The 18,454-nt window shown below is 37.2% G+C and overlaps 1 protein-coding gene across 1 annotated transcript in view; it reads right to left on the bottom strand.

Moving 5' to 3' along the window:
* Positions 1 to 810: 810 nt before the first annotated feature.
* The window catches only part of KCTD8 (potassium channel tetramerization domain containing 8), a 264,934-nt gene continuing 247,290 nt past the window's right edge, over positions 811 to 18,454 (bottom strand). Inside the window, exon 2 of the mRNA XM_070372937.1 lies at positions 811 to 2,144. Coding sequence (XP_070229038.1) covers positions 1,684 to 2,144 — 461 coding nt within the window. The 3' untranslated portion in view covers positions 811 to 1,683. The remainder of the gene's footprint in view (positions 2,145 to 18,454) is intronic.

Below are 18,454 nucleotides of genomic sequence, written 5' to 3' on the forward strand. Positions count from 1 at the left end.
ACACTTAGCCAACTTAGTGGGTGGGCCTGCCAACCTTCCCAAAATGAAACGCAGAATTTAAGAGTAGCTCTTTCACTAAAACCTGATAGGTTATTCAAGGCAAATCATACATTTGGGTTTTATTTAATACTCCACTGTAGATGGTATTTTACATAATAGAGGAGTGAGAACTCTAAAACTACATCCAAAAATGAACATCAGTTTTAAATTTTGAGCTAATAATGCTTATCTTCCAATATTACCCTGGAAGAAATGGTACTACAAGTGCTGTTCAACTTTTATTTCAACTAACCACAGAGGAGATTGAGCTCTGATGATTAGAGATATTTTTGTCCTCCTGGTGCCTATTCTTTAGCAAAATTTTGGGATATTATATATTTTTTTTCTGTGGACATGATGAGGTAAAAATTGTGTGGCTTATGATAAGAAAGATTATTTTCAAATATGCAATCAGGAAGCAAGCTCTTGTCATTCAGGCTGAACTTTTAGCTTCCTGTTGACATTTCTGTCCCATAATTTGCAAGCAGCAACTTCCCAATTGTATTTAGGGAGACTTTCAATCCAGTTGTCAGCTAAAATCAAATTTTAGTGCATCCTCAGATGAAATCTTTTTCTCTTGCAGGCTAAGGGTTTATTAATCAATACCAAAGCTATCTGAATTTGACTCTACCTCCATTTTGAATTATAAGTTTCTAACTTGTCAACATTAAGTTTGAACATATCACTCTCCAGTTTGGAATTTTAAAGGAAAAACTGAAGACAATGTAACAACTGAATATTTTAAAAGAAGAGTCAATAGACATCAAGAAATTCTAATATATATTTCCTTTTTTAATAAATACATAAAGCTCTTCACCATTTCCCTCAATTATTGTGATTAACATGAGAGTAAGATCTTTCAGAGCATCATTATGCCAATTTTGACAGCCTGATATAAGGACTCATTTCACAGAAATAATCATAACTAGCATTAATAGATGAATGTCAGTGCCATAACACAAGATCATAAGGCATATTTACACCATCTTAACATACAGAACACCATACACATACACAAAAAAATCACAGATCCAGAACAAATAAAATTCAATCTCTTAGCTTACATTTATAGGCTTTGTCTGAACCATATTTTTTTTGCTATTTTTTCATAATTATTTCTTTCCAAGCAACAAACAGATCTTCCTATGTCTTGTGATTTATTTGTAATATTGTGCTCATGCAAAAGTAATACTTGTTTTATTGCGTTAACATTTAAATAGTTTTGGATTTGGGTCCCAAAACTATCATCTAACATTTTACTTGATGTTGCTTCATCCATATTGTCACTTTATTTGGAGTGATATGATGATTTGTTTTTGGTGAGTTACAAAATGACAAACATAGCCAGTTGACCACAGTTCAAAAATCAAGATTTTAAGCTTCTTGATCATGCACATTTTACTTTCATTCTTGCAAAATTTTTTGAATCAGGAACACCATTTGACTCAATATTTATTAGTTTTTTTTTTTTTAAATATTTCTAAAAACAACAACAACAGAAAGAATGAAAGAAAATACTGTCCCACATCCACTGTTCACAAAAAGGAAGAGCAGCAAGAATCACACTGACCATTGTTAGTACAGTCAGGTGGTGACACCGGTAAACACTGAAGGTCATTGAATACTGCAGGAATGTGATCGTTACTATAACCCATACTTCTGTAACAGTTCAGATTGCCACTGGCGTTTGCGCTCTGGAAAATAATCTGGAATGTGGATTTTTTTAAAATCCTGAATACACTTTTTCATTTCTTCTTCCACACTTAGCTTCTCACAGACTTTCTTTTTGGAAAGATTGGTTTCCCGGGACTTGCTGATGAGCGTCTGAAAGAGTTCACTGTTTCTACGTTTGTCTGGTGGGGGCATCCATTGCACAGGTGCTTTTTTGGAAGGACGATCCAAAGTTAAAGTGTTAGGTTGGTGAGCTGTCGCCTGCTGGGCACTGGGTGGGTTGTCCTGGGGAGTGCTCGCCTCTGAGTGGCTGTCGCAACTGGAAGTGGAGAGCTCATTACAGGAAGTCCCACTCTCACTTCCTTTATCCGTGACTTTGTCATGTTTCCTATCTTCGTGTTCTTGTTTAGGTGACACTATTTTCTGAGGTGGTCCTAAAAAGGAGAAAAGAAGTAGAAAAACTGAGTAAGAAGTGGGAAGGTCAAATTAAATAAGCTTTATATATATTTTATTTTCAACCACAAACATTTAAGAAAAATGTCGTCTGCTTCCCTAATTTATATTTGAGGAATTAAATCCAGCACCTGGTGTAGTTAATGCACACTGAAGCATGCAATGTGCTGATTAATTATTGATAACAATTAAATTTGAGGGGTTTGCTTGATGAGCATTTATCCCATAACAGATCATCTATAACTTCATGCTAAAAAAAAAAGATTTTGTTATTTTTAGTTACTGGTTCCTGCAATCTGAAAAAGATATCACATATAAATATTTTGTTAGTCCCATAACTGTTTTATTGAACAGTTAGTTCATTTCTGTTTTAGCTAATGGCATTAGTTGTCCTTTGCGTATATAAATAATTCGCCATCATAACGCAGAAAGTACCATGGCTCTATTTTACAAAGTAACAGTATTCTCCAGGCCCAGAAGTGCAATAGCATCATTTATGCTTCCAAGAGGGAAACTGGTTTAAATCTTATCCTTCATCTCTTAATCTTGTTTCCTGTCTACTTTCTTGGAGAGAATCATGAAAGTACTATAAGATATATAGGTACCTAATATTATGCTGAAAAATATAGTTGAAATATAGTATTCTCTTAAAGTACAAGGCTTACCATTTGAGGTAAATTACCTAGGAGGACAACTTTCAGAAAATGATAGTTTGCCAAGATAATTATTTCAAATATACAAACAGTTTATTTCCAAGAGGGTGCATGTTTTATTCTCCTTGACTCTGCTGTGGGATTAGGATCTCCATCTAACATTTATTGAACATCACCACATACCCAGAACTATAATAAAACCTTGATTTAACTGGAGCCCAATTATTCAGAAATATAAGTTACTCAAATGTCTTTCTCTTGTATTCAACATTTATGCACAAGTTATCTGAACCATAATTGAAATGAAAGGCATCAGTATTTTAAACAATTGCATAGGGGATTCTACTGTGAAGCCAGAGTTGAGAATAACTGGTCAGATTCATAAGGTTTCAACCTTAGCCACATATGGAATTACCTGGAAAGCATGGATTATTGATGCCTTGATCTTAACCCCAGATATCCTGCTCGATGCTACCTGATCATTGGGTCATTTAATAGATTCAGGTGATTTCAACATGCAGTTAAGATTCTGAGGGTTTCTTCAGTCTAATATATATGAATTAATAACCAATATGAATAGTCTATATTACTTAGAAGGGTGAGGAAACAAACAATAAAAATACTTTTCATAAGAGCACCCACTATGTACTGCTGCTGCTGCTGCTAAGTCACTTCAGTCATGTCCAACTCTGTGCAACCCCATAGACTGCAGCCCACCAGCTATCACCAATTTCCCTATTTAAAGTTAGAAGAAAACCCAATGATGCTAGACATTTAGTTGAAAGGGAGTAAAGATTTTAAAAAACTTTAGAACCTTTTGGAAGGCTGCCCTGGTGGCTCAGTGGTAAAGAATCCGCCTACAAAGACAAGACACTTGGGTTTGATCCCTGGATCGGGATGATTCCCCAGAAAAAGGAATGGCAACCCACTCCAATATCCTTGCCGGGAGAATTCAATGGACACAAGAGCCTGGCAGGTTACAGTCCATGGGGTTGCAAAGAGTCGGACATGACTGAGTAACAAACACACACATACACACCCCCCACACACACCCACATATATGCACCATACAAAAAGGTCTAGTACAGTAATTCTCAACAATGAGAGTACATCATTGTAATTTTTTTAATGTACAAATGTACAGGTCCATCTCTGGAGATTTTGTTTGCTGAATGAATGGTTTGTATGTATGTATTTAAATGGCAGTCAGAGTGGTAAAGGAAGTACAGCATCTGTTTATCTAATTACCTTAATGGCGGAATGTAATCCCAAGCTAGCATAATGCCCACTAGCCTAGTAAAATGTAGACTATAAACAAACAGTTTTTACTTGTTTACCAAACTTGTGTGTTATTTTAACCAGAAATCTCTACAGAGGAATCTAAGATTTTCATTCCCAATGATGACTAAAGGATTAAACTGCAAGTAGCTGGGAAAGCCAATTTATGTTTAAGAATTAATGAGTAATGAGAAATCATTTCCTGTTAATAGGCAGAGGATAGAGCATTAAATAGAGATATCTAGGCAGAAAAGTAGTAACATCCAAGAGGAAGACAGTACAGAGATACCACATACCATTAAAGCAAATGGTTCGTTCTGTTTTGATTCACTGGGGAACAATGCTCAATGAGATAGGCCAGGAAGAACACAGATGTACATGAAGTCCATTTGTTCAGACACCAAGTCGTGTCCAACTCTTTGCGACCATATGGTCTGCAGCACTCCAGGCCTCCCTGTCCCTCACCATCTCTCAGAGTTTGCCCAGGTTCATGTCCACTGAATCAGTGATGCCATATGAAGTCCATGTGTTAACTAAATAAATTATATACAGTTATTGTTCTTAATGGTATTAATAATTATCCATGGAAAAATACTCCCCAAAATACACACACACAAATGCAGTCTCCACAGCACAGCAGAAAGCAATATATGTATGCTGGAAATGGATTACTCTTGTCTGTAGTGTAAGATGGAAGCTCAAGGAAGACTTCTTTGAAGAAGGCATTGATCACTTTAGCCAACAGAATTTTACTGAGCACCACGACGTGCCAGGCGGGGGCCTAGAGGAGGCACACAATGGGTGCTCCAGTGAAGCCCACAGGCTATGTTATGGTATTCCATAACATCAAGTGTTTAAAATGCATGAGGCACTTTAGAATATCTCCCACTGTAGACTTTGAACTCCACGAAAAAAAAATGGAGGTGGAAATCTGAATTTTCTTTGGTCTCGAAAGCACCTTTTTCTCAAAAAAAGAACTTAGAATAGGTATAGATATTAACAAGAATTAATAAATATACATTTTATTTCTCATCCCTCCTAATTCTTAAGCTACTTTGGCAAGGTAGACTCCTAATCAAGAGACAAATTAGGTTCAGATGTTCACTTAACAGAAAATGCATAACTTTATTTTGTCCACACTTTTTAGTTTGTTTTTGAAGTGTAACTGATCTAAGCACTATGTTAGTTCCTGTTACACAACATAGTGATTCAATATTCCTATACATTTCAAAATGGTCATCACAGGAAGTCTATATATCATGTGTCACCATATAAAGATATTATAGAACTATTGACTATATTCCCCACACTGTACATTTCATACCTTTGACATATATTTTGCAACTGGGAATTTGTACCTCTTAATCTCCTCATCTATATCTTTCCTTTCCCCATCTCTGCCTCCTGGAAAACACCAATTTGTTCACCTTATCTATGACTATGTTTCTGTTTTGTTGTTCATTCATTTTTTTTTAATATTCCAAATGTAAATTAAATCATACACTATTTGTACTTCTCTGATTTATTTCTGTTAGCATAACACCTGCTCAGTTCAGTTCAGTCGCTCAGTCATGTCCTACTCTTTGCGACCCCATGAACTGCTGCACGTCAGGCCTCCCTGTCCATCACCAACTCCTGGAGTCTACCCAAACCCATGTCCATTGAGTCAGTGATGCCATCCAACCATCTCATCCTCTGTCGTCCCTTTCTCCTACCCTCAATCTTTGCTAGCATCAGGGTCTTTTCAAATGAATCAGCTCTTCCCATCAGGTCGCCAAAGGATTGGAGTTTCAGCTTCAACAGCAGTCCTTCCAATGAATACCAAGGACTGATCTCCTTTGGACTGGTTGGATCTCCTTGCAGTCCAAGGGACTCTCAAGAGTCTTCTCCAACACCACAGTTCAAAAGCATCAATTTTTCTGCGCTCAGCTTTCTTTATAGTCCAACTCTCATACCCATACACGACCACTGGAAAAACCATAGCCTTGACTAGACGGACCTTTGTTGGCAAAGTAATGTCTCTGCTTTTGAATATGCTGTCTAGGTTGGTCATAACTTTCCTTCCAAGGAGTAAGCGTCTTTTAATTTCATGGCTGCAATCGCCATCTGCAGTGATTTTAGAGCCCAGAAAAATAAAGTCAGCCACTGTTTCCACTGTTTCCCCATCTATTTGCCATGAAGTAATGGGACCAGATGCCATGATCTTAGTTTTATGAATGTTGAGCTTTAAGCCAACTTTTTCACTCTCCTCTTTCACTTTCATCAAGAGGCTTTTTAGTTCTTCTTCACTTTCTACCATAAGGGTGGTATCATCTGCATATCTGACGTTATTGATATTTCTCCCGGCAATCTTGATTCCAGCTTGTGCTTCCTCCAGTCCAGCATTTCTCATGATGTACTCTGCATAGAAGTTAAATAAGCAGGGTGACAATATACAGCCTTGACGCACTCTTTTTCCTATTTGGAACCAGTCTATTGTTCCATGTCCAGTTCTAACTGTTGCTTCCTGACCTGCATACAGGTTTCTCAAGAGGCAGGTCAGGTGGTCTGGTATCTCTTTCAGAATTTTCCACAGTATATTGTGATCCACACAGTCAAAGGCTTTGGCATAGTCAGTAAATCAGAAATAGATATTTTTCTGGCATTCCTTGCTTTTTCGATGATCCAGCAGATGTTGGAAATTTGATCTCTGGTTCCTCTGCCTTTTCTAAAACCAGCTTGAACATCTGGAAGTTCATGGTTCACGTATTGCTGAAGCCTGGCTTGGAGAATTTTAAGCATTACCTTGCTAGCGTGTGAGATGAGTTAAATTGTGCAGTAGTTGAGCATTCTTTGGCATGGCCTTTCTTTGGGACTGTAATGAAAACTGATCTTTTCCAGTCCTGTGGCCACTGCTGAGTTTTCCAAATTTGCTGGCATATTGAGTGCAGCACTTTCACAGCATTATCTTTCAGGATTTGAACTAGCTCAACTGGAATTCCATCACCTCCACTAGCTTTGTTCATAGTGATGCTTCCTAAGGCTCACTTGACTTCACATTCCAGGATGTCTGGCTCTAAGTGACTGATCACACCATCGTGATTATCTTGGTCATGAAGATCTTTTTTGTACAGTTCTTCTGTGTATTCCTGCCACCTCTTCTTACTATCTTCTGCTTCTGTTAGGTCCATACCATTTCTGTCCTTTATCGAGCCCATCTTTGCATGAAATGTTCCCTTGGTATCTCTGATTTTCTTGAAGAGATCTCTAGTCTTTCCCATTCTGTTGTTTTCCTCTATTTCTTTGCATGATCGCTGAGGAAGGCTTTCTTATCTCTCCTTGCTATTCTTTGGAACTCTGCATTCAAATGGGTATATCTTTCTTTTTCTCCTTTGCTTTTTGCTCCTCTTCTTTTCACAGCTATTTGTAAGGCCTCCTCAGACAGCCATTTTGCTTTTATGCATTTCTTTTTCTTGGGGATGGTCTTGATTTCTGTCTCTTGTACAGCTTCACGAACCTCCATCCATAGTTCATCAGGCACTCTATCAGATCTAGCTCCTCAAATCTATTTCTCACTTCCACTGTATAGTCATAAGGGACTTGATTTAGGTCATAGCTGAATGGTCTAGTGGTTTTCCCCACTTTCTTCCGTTTCAGTCTGAATTTGGCAATAAGGAGTTCATGATCCGAGCCACAGTCAGCTCTCGGTCTTGTTTTTGTTGATTGTATAGAGCTTCTCCATCTTTGGCTGCAAAGAATATCATCAGTCTGATTTCAGTGTCGACCATCTGGTGATATCCATGTGTAGAGTCTTCTCTTGTGTTGTTGGAAGAGGGTGTTTGCTATGAATAGTGAGTTCTCTTGGCAGCACCTATTAGCCTTTGCCCTATTTATTCTCTATGTCCATCCATATTATCACAAATGGCACAATTTTATTATTTTTATTGCTTAGTAATAATCCATTATGTGTGTATATCTATCTTTATACATCTATGTATTTGTATATGTATATAGATAGATAAACCATACACACCAAATCTTCTTTAGCCGTTTGTCTACTGATTGGCACTTAGGTTCCTTCTATATCCTGGCTCTTGCAAATAATGATTCAATGAATATAGGGGTGCATTTATCTTTTTATAATTAGTATTTTCATTTTGGGGGGATAAATATCTAGGAGTGAAATTGCTGCATCATATGGTAGCTCTGTTTTTAATTTTTTGAAGAACACACCTTCGAATGTATAGAATGCTATCACAGTTATTTGCATAAATCATTAAGGGTAATAGTCTCCTTTTGATTTATGTTAGAATTTTTGACGATGCATAACATATTATATAATTTCTATTTAATTAAACACACTTCAAATCATTACTGATAACTTAGTTGATTTAAATTGAGACTAAGATATAATAACAAGATGATTTTTGCATTTTTATGACATGAGATTTAATAAAATAAGTGAATTAAAAGGGAATAATGATTTATTCTAGTTGCTTAGTTTTCTGTGAATGCCTGCTAATTGTATGCTTCCAGGGATAATTTAAAACTTTACATCATTCCATTCAATGATCCAAAGCCACTTGAAATGCCTTAATAAGCACATGAATAATAATTTAATAAGTCCTGCATATACAAGAATAGCATGATTGTCAGAAACTTCTCTGTGTCTCTTCTGCTAATAAAAGAATCAAATATATACCTGTGATCTTCTTAAAAGCATTCTGCACTTTGAATTACAGCACCAATCAGACTTAGTATAAGAAAAGAAGGATAAAAAAAGAAAATTAAACGTGATTTGGTGACTTAATCAGCTGGACTTTCTTCCTTCACTTAATTATTAGAATAGGCGACAAATCAGTGAACAATAAGATTAACTTTAAAAAGGAATTAGCTATTTAAAAGCCCAATATATATGTGCAGTTAGAAGCTTTTCAAAAAGTATTTGGAAAAGTAAATCTTCCACTCTTCTTTGGTTATTTGCCATTAAATACAGTAGGATTTTCATCCAGGAGTTGACTGTCTTTGAAGGCGAGTTGAGCTCTACCTAAGAGACGTGCAAGCCAGCTACCTAGTTCATGCCACTCCACAATTAATTTTTAAAAAGCAGTGAAGACACATACACACACACACACAATACACATTATACTCCTTTATTAGATTCACACCTTTCTTCACTGTGATGGAAGATCTGAGGCTCAGCTTGTCTCAGCCTCTCTAGGCAAGTACTTTGTGCTGTTCATATCATCTAATATTTGTTAGCCCCTAGATTCATTTATCGGAGAAGGCAATGGCACCCCACTCCAGTACTCTTGTCTGGAAAATCCCATGGATGGAGGAGCCTGGTAGGCTGCAGTCCACGGAGTCGCTAAGAGTCGGATACGACTGAGTGACTTCACTTTCACTTTTCACCTTCATGCATTGGAGAAGGAAATGGCAACCCACTTCAGTGTTCTTGCCTGGAGAATCCCAGGGACGGCGGAGCCTGGTGGGCTGCCGTCTATGGGGTTGCACAGAGTAGGACACAACTGAAGGGATTTAGCAGCAGCAGAATTATTTATGTGATAAAGTTCTGTGATTCTAATTTATATCATGAATAGTAAGAACTTTTTCCATGTAGTAAAACTCTGAAAAGTGAAGTTGCTCAGTCATGTCTGACTCTCTGCGACCCCATGGACTATAGCCCACCAGGCTGCTCTGTCCATGGGATTTTCCAGGCAAGAGTACTGGAGTGGATTGCCATTTCCTTCTCCAGGGGGATCTTCCTGACCCAGGGATTGAACCTGGGTCTCCCGCATTGTAGCCAGATGCTCTTACTGTCTGAGCCACCAGGGAAGTCCAGTAAAACTCTACTGAATATTAAATATAAAACATTAAAGACTTACCCTTAATAGAAATTACCTTTTAGAATGGGGAAACAAATTCAACTTCTATTTAAATACTTCACAGAATTACAGGATTCTAGGGTAATTTTCTCTAAATTCATTGATAGGAAGTGTAGTTCTAGAAGATATCAACTTACATTTGTTTCATTAAATCTATTCTTATCACTGAAATGCTGGCAATAAGAGTGACACTTAAGCCAACATAGTGCAGACTGGCTGGGCTCACGTTCTAGTTCAAGAACCTAACTAGGTGTGTTTTCTTGGCCAGGTTATTTACTTTCTTTGGGCTCTGCTCCTGTTTAAACTGCATCAAGTTGCAGCAAGGATTAAATGAGCTAGCACACATAGAGTACTTAGGATGTGCCTGGCATGTGTAAATGTTTGCAATGTTTATTATTAATATACAGAATAAATATTCATTGTTATTTGGCTACAGTATGGCATATTTGCTTATCTGAATACTGAGAGTACTGATTGAGGAATCTAAATAATTCCATTCTAATTTTAGCTTCACAGGTAGAAACTCTGAACATATGAATTACAGGCAAGTCACATTTCTTTAAGCCTAGTTTTTTATCTATTAAAAATGAAATAAGAACAGTAATTCCTAGTCATATGGTTATAATAAGAAAGGAGATAACAGATGTTGGAGCAATTTTGCTGTAAAGTTCTCTATAATAAATTTGAGAGACTATTAAGTATTAAATTGTTTTGTCCAAAAAGGAACTTATTTGAGAAAATAAAACACAAAAGCTCTCTTTGAGTTATTAAAATGTATGAATTACAATAGTAAAAACATTACATTCAACAAAATAAAATACACTGAATAGTGGGCGAAAACTTGTAAAATTGGACAAAATGGTATTTTCAATTAATTCCATTGGCTTTTATTACATTGATATAAAAAGGAAGAAATAGTAGCTTTTCTAAGTTATTTGGGTGAATAGAGTTGTACAGAAATAAACATTAATATTTTCATCTTTTACAAAGGTACATGACTAATAGTGCTGGCTGTAGGCGCATTCAATAGGACTTCCATATTTTTTTTCAGAATACACAGGAATTTCAAAAGGAAGTCTATGTGGAAAACTGCGCACTGGAAAAAAATCTTTTATTTTAATCTCTTTACCTGCCTACTGATGTTAAAAAAGACTGAATATGTAAAATGTGTCTGCAACAGGCATAATTCCCAGAAAGGAAATTACCTTTTAATAGTACTAAACTCAATGGTGTGTGAATGGTTATGTGGTACTTGAACAGAATGAACCAATCCATCTTAAATATTAGCACCACAGGCCTCAAAGTATTAAGCAGTTGAGTCCAAAGGGGAAAAAATTTTCATTTCAATTTGATAAACATTTGTTGAGCACCTATTATGTACCAGGCACCACAGTGTTAGTTTCAAGAGGAGGACACACACACACACACACACACGAGTTCCTAGTCATTCAGTCGTTCAGGCTTAGTGTGACAAGAACAGTAATGCAGCTGTAAAAGGCTATTTGAATGAATAAAAACTAATTTTATATGAAAATAATTTAAACATTTCTTATGTTTTAATGATCTTTTCTATCATTACTTGATCACTTCTATGAAGGAAACTGAATAAAAGAGAAACGTAAAGAAGGGTAATTGAAAACAGAAATATACTGTGGATTCTTTTTTTCATACTGACATGATTGACCACTAACCCAATCTTGTGATAATCCTTGTAGTTGTTAACTTTTTACTATACTTTTTTATCTATACTCTGTCTTCCAGTGCTTAAACTGCAAATGCCTTGAAGGCACAAACTGTGCCTTTCTAGACTGTTGTGAAGTCTTGTTCAGAGTAATTGTTTAACCAAAATAATAAAAAGAAAATTATATTCATTTTTCTGAATTTCTATGGTAACTACTACTGACTAAGTCATTTGTTTGGTACTTAGCATTCACTACATTTTATGTTACTATGTGTGCTTGTGCTTAGTCTCAGTCATGTCCGACTCTTTGCAACCCCATGGACTGTAGCCCACCAGGCTCCTCTGTCCATGGGGATTCTCCAGACAAGAATACTGGAGTGGGTTGCCATGCCCTCCTCCAGGGGATCTCCCCAACTCAGGAATGGAACCCAGGTCTCCCACAGTGCAGGCAGATTCTTTTCTGTCTGAGCCACCAGGGAAGCCCTTTATGTTACTAAATATTCGCTTAAATGACCACAGAGTAGTAGTGGTAGTATTCATTATGGGCTCCCCAGGTGGCTCAGTGGTAAAGAATCTGCCTGCCAAGTAGGAGACATGGGTTAGACCCCTGGGTTGGGGAGATCTCCTGGAGAAGGAAATGGAAACCCACTCCAGTATTCTTGCCTGGGAAATCTCATAGACAAAGGAGCCTGTGGGCTACAGTACATGGGATCGCAAAGAGTTGAACACGACTAAGAGACTAAACAGCAGTAGGAGCAGTATTTACCATTGATAAAAATTTTGCGTTTAAGTGGACCTGCACAGTTCCAACCTATATTGTTCAAGGGTCAACTGTTATTTCCATGAGGGCACAGACTATGTCTTAAGTTTCCTTGTATCGCTCCATTCAGGAGGCTGATTCATCACTGAATCAAAGATACTAATAGACTGAATAAGCAAAAGTAATGTAGTACTAGGGAAAAATAAGAGAAAATACACATGTAGTGAGACTTATATTGGAGGAGGTTTCAAAAGTAATCTTGTCACCTTCCTCCATTTCTATAAATCTGTTTCTTTCTGTTAGTTATTTCTGTAGATGATATCCAAGTAATCTTTGGCTACTCGATGGCTTCATCAGTTCCAATTATTTTCCAGGTTTTGTTAATTCTACTGTTAAAACTGGCTTTTGAATCTAGTGTTTGTGTTAGTTGCTCAGTTGTGTCTAACTCTTTGTGACTGTGGCCCACGAGGTTCCTCTGTCCATGGGATTCTCCAGGCAAGAACACTGCAGTGGGTAGCCGTTCCCTTCTGCAGGGGATCTTCCCGACCCAAGGATCAAACCCGGGTTTCCTGCAATGCAGGCAGATTCTTTACCATCTGAGCCACCAAGGAAGCCCCTTGAATCTAACCTTCATTTCTATTCCCATTTTTCACTTCTTGTAACAGGTTTCTCATGACTTTTTAAGCAGTTCTCCGACTCCATTTCTAGCTCCACTTCAAACAATTCTCTACAGCATTGCTAAATAAATATTCCCAAAGTCTAATTCCATGTACAAAAACCTTCTAAATATTTCCTATGTACACAAAATCAAATCTCAGTGACACATTTTGGCATTGGAAACTACTCTTAGTGTGACCCAAGTGATTATCACAACCCATCTTGTAATGTTCCACATATATTGGCCAAAATACATGTATTTCTGGTAAATGCTTGCTTTATCCATGCCTATTCCACCCCTCTGGATTGCATTCCTTCCTTGCTTCAAAGGAAAAGTACCATTTCAAAGCCTATTCCCAATAGTGGTTTTAGCATCAAACATTCCATTCTTCCATTTGGAAGTGACTTCTTGTTATCCTTGTTCTCTGATGATCCTTTGCAGTTTGCTTGAATCTATCAATTATTGGGTTTATCTTGTCTCAAATAATAGTTATTTCCATACTAATTTTAAATTGCATCTCTGGATTCTGCCCCCAAACACACACACACATACACACACACATAAAACACCTATGTTAAGCACTATGGAACAGAGATTCTTTTCTATGTTTGTATTTCCTGGAGCACCACTATTATGAACAAGACTCATAATTATTCAGTAACAGTTAAACTGAATTAAGTGAAATTCATATAATTTAACTAAGAATGTCTAAGCTCATAGGGAATTTTTTATCCCCAAAAAAGTTTTGCTTTGTTTTAACTAATAAGAAGATAAACCCAAGTATAACTAAGCCCATAGGTTATAACAAAAACAAACAAAAGACATGTGCAAAGATAAGAACTTTTAGTGTGATATATAAGAAGGACCTCATAGTCTGTGTAGTAAGTGAAAATTTTCCTTTGAGAAGGTTCAGTTCAGTTCAGTTCAGTCACTCAGTCATGTCCGACTCTTTGTGACCCCATGAATCTCAGCACGCCAGGCCTCCCTGTTCATCACCAACTCCTGGAGTTCACTCAAACTCATGTCCGTCGAGTTGGTGATGCCATCCAGCCATCTCATCCTCTGTTGTCCCCTTCTCCTCCTGCCCCTCAATCCCTCCCAGGATCAGAATCTTTTCCAATGAGTCAACTCTTCGCATGAGGTAGCCAAAGTATTGGAGTTTCAGCTTTAGCATCAGTCCTTCCAATGAATACCCAGGACTGATCTCCTTTAGAATGGACTGGTTGGATCTCCTTGCAGTACCTATGTTAATCCCTTGAGGTTATTAAAGAGAAATAAAAAGCACTGGGGAACTGTATATAATAAGGAAAACCAACTGTCTTTGTTGTGTATTGAATTCTACCATACTAATGTGATTGTATCTGATGCTTGCATCAGATGTCTAGGAAAGAAGATATTAAGTGCTCATGTGTCCATTCAGAATCCTTATCACATGCAGAATGGTTACCAACACCTTGTAAGAAGTCTACATTTGAAACTATCTTCTCATTTCACTTATAGGAGCTAGTATTCTGTGGCGCATGTACCAAATTTTGTGATAAAAAATAAAAAACAAGAGCTTCAGAAAGATGCTCAGGCTCCTTCTGGATCCTGAAATTAAGAGTTGTTCATTCTTAGGCTCCTACCACATCCGAATCTACCACACCTTATTAATGAATGTCTGACTTTTTTCTGTACATGCTGAGGTAGCCACCTTCTCATTACCTCCTTTTTCACAGGCACATACTATATAAGAGGGATAATTTATCAGGTTTAAAAATTTGTGGACACAAGCCTACTCACGCTGTTCTACATCTGTAAACTGTGGGTCATACCACCTTCACAGGATTGAGAGGTTGTATTCATAACACATCTGATGGCTGTGGGAGGAAAAAAAGGCACTCCGAAAATGTAGGTTGGGGTGCACTTACGGTATGCTGTGTAACAAACTGAAATGAACAAAATACCATGCTGGCTGTAAATTATCCTTGCCTGATGTAAGATACTAAAAGCAAAAACTCAACGACAACAGGGGAAGCAGAGTGTGTGAGGGAGCAAAATAAAAACCAGGCTAATACTCTTGGGCTCCAGGAGCAGCAGTGATTGTAGGCAGGAAGTCATATTTAAGGGGATTTTTGTTTGTTACATCTCTTCAGAATCTGAGTGCCTGCCTACCAATAAATGGTTTCAAGTACTTCCAACAATGTCCAGCGAGATGCCACTTCTTATAGCTGCCATACTATTTGATGTGCGTGCCTCCTCTTTTCCCTTTGAGATGTGTGAAAGTGTACCTGTTATGGAAGCAGTGCAGAATCCCAACAGTGAATGGAAAAGGGAAACATAAATGCTCACAGCAGGGCTTAACTTCATGTTGTGTGACAATGAAAAATTGCTCAGCCTTTAAGTAGCAAAACTGTGCTTGAAGTAAAGTTCTGACAACTACTAGCTATGTGCCAAAATGTGTCTTTGAGATTCATTTTCCTATTCTGCTCAAGAAGGATTAAAAATATGGTACGTCCCTCCTAGAATTGCTTTAAGGAAAGATATGTATAAGAAAGTCTTACAGTTGGCTGAAACGTGGCCCCAGGTCCTAATTCCTGGAAACTAAGTGTCACTTCATATGACAAAGTGTTAGCAGTTGTTCTGGATTATTTGGATGGAATTTAAATCAATCACAGGAATCCTTGCAAGAGGGACATAGAGGGAGATGTGATACATACACAGGAAGAGGAGGAAAGGTGATCACTGAGTCAGAGATTGGAGGGAGGTGGCTACAAATCAAGGAATGCTGGCGACCACCTGGAGCTGGAAGAAGCAAGCATCAGATTTTCCTCTTGAACCTGTGGAGGCAGTTTAGCATGGCTATCACCTTGATTTCAGCCTGCTGAAATGATTTTGGATTTCAGGCTTCTGGAACTATGAGAGAATAAAATTTATGTTGTTTTAAGCCACAAAAATTTTGGGAATTTGTAACAACAGCCACTGGAAACTAATACAAGTCTATTTAGTCTAATGTCTGGCCCTTGTCAATGTTGAGTTATGGCATTTATAGAAGTGAGCATGGTATTATCTTAATAACTTGATGATACTGGATCTGAATTATAGGATCTTAGTTTCTTTACTAAAATGCAATCTCTGCCAAACTGTCATCATATTTCTTTTCCAACTCTTAGCCCTTAAGATTTGGGAAAATAGTTATCATGTTGAGTCTAAGTTTTGCCCAGTTATATAAATCAGCCATTATTTGAATAATGAGGTTTATAGTCCTCTAACAACATATCTGTTCCCACAATAAACTCTTCTATTTCTAAACATACATGCTCACACACACACATCCACCCCTCCAACTATACACACAAACATCATATATATATATATATAAATGATATTTTTAATCACAAACTCTTATCTATAAGTGATTCCATACACATCTCTAGCTCCTGACCATTCCTTAAAGTTTTAGCACTAGATTTAACTGCTCTCTGGACATCTCCTAAACTTCAAATACCATACGCCCCCAAATGACAAATGACCTCACTATTATTTCCCCTTTAAACCAGTTCTTCCCCTGATGTTTCTATTTGCCTTTTTTTGTATAAGAACTGCAATCTTGTGACTCACACAGATTTGAAGTCTTAGCATCATCTTCATTATTGCTATCCCTACTGCTCTATTGATTCCTTCCTTCTATGAACAGCTACCTAATCTTACTGAGTGTACTTTGATAGCATCTCAATCATTTCCTTTGTTTTAGTCTTGACCATCACTGTTATGATCCTCCTTAATCTACTGCAATGACCTTTTAACCTCTTACTGAATCTACTGAAAAGACATTCAAGATTTTTTCATTTCTAATATCTACCACCTGCTATCCACACTGAGAACCCAGCTGCATATCACCAAAACACAGCTCTTTTTATAGTACCTCTTCTCTGAAAATGGCTTTCAGAAACAAATTCAAATCTCTTAGCCACATAAACAGGACATCCTATGACATGGTCCCAGTTTCAACTCCAAAACTCATTTTCTATTACTCCCACCTTCTATTCAAGCCAGATTAGAGATAATTATTATTAATCCTCAATACTGTATATATTTTTGCTTCAGTTCTTTACCTCTGCAAAGAAGGATTAATTTCTCTTTTGTATCATACTTATGTATTTGGAGTAAATTCTTTATTGGTTGAGTGTGTATGTGTGTCTGAAAATAAATTTATGGCCCCTATCTATGTAATGGTCTCCAAGTCCAAGGAGTAGATTTATAACCCAGACTGGGATAACCACAGTACCTTACCAACTCCATCCCATAATCTAAGGCAAAGATGAAGGTTAGAAGGCAAGTTACTTGGGTAGTTCAATAACAAGAAATCCTTGGAATACTTTAAACTCTTGATGAAAGAAAAAAGAGAGAGAAGACCTTTACATACTTGGCAAAAAGCTTTTGGATGTGACTGCAGATGGCTGAGTGTTCATCCCCAACCAGAATAGAAGAAAATGAGAGTTGAAAGGAAGCCCTATCAATGTTGGCCCTGTCTGACTCAATGATCCTTCTGTTCAATTCCACCTGTTAGGCAAGTATTTTAGACAGAATAAAATATAATATCACCAGAAAAGTCCTTTTTATATAAAGGACTTTTTATAAAGTCAAGTTTAGATATTTTATTAGATTCAAATAAGCTTGAAGTACAACTTAAATCTTTGCTCTTGAAGCAAGCTGAGTGACATTTGATTGTATTCGTCATTGCAGAACTCTGATGCCTAATGCACAAATTTAAATATTTTAAGCTGCTGATCTGAAAAGCTGGGGAAATTTAGAATGAGTTATGCAGAAATATATATATACACAATCAGTGTGTATGTGTATGTTAAGTCCCTTCAGTCATGTCCAACTCTGTGCAACCCTACGGACTGTAGCCTGCCAGGCTCCTCTGTCCATGGGATTCTCCAGTCAAGAATACTGAAGTGGATTGCCATGCTCTCATCCAGGGGATCTTCCCAGCCCAGGGGTTGAACCCATGTCTCTTATGTCTCCCAAACTGGCAGGCAGGTTCTTTACCACTAGCACCACCTGAGAAGCCATTTAACCAGGTAATCTTTATCAAATCTAAGATTTTTCCATTTCAGAACAAATGTTTATGTTGCAATATCTTCTGAAGCACACATTATTGTAATTTAGACCTATAAAAAGTTTCTTTTATATTAACTGGATAGGCACAGATCAAGAAAACAAAAACAGTTTAAACAAAAATTATTTATTTAAATATGAATTCCACTTTAAAATTTACAGTGTGAAAATAATTAGAAAATTGATGAGGATGTAGAATTACAGCCGAGAAGAAAAAGAGAGGATGAGGGAATTATCTCAGGAATCATGACTTGCCAAGTACTATAATATAGTCCAAAATATCAGAATTAGATT

Source organism: Bos mutus, chromosome 6 (assembly GCF_027580195.1).
Source record: "Bos mutus isolate GX-2022 chromosome 6, NWIPB_WYAK_1.1, whole genome shotgun sequence".
NCBI lineage: Eukaryota > Metazoa > Chordata > Mammalia > Artiodactyla > Bovidae > Bos > Bos mutus.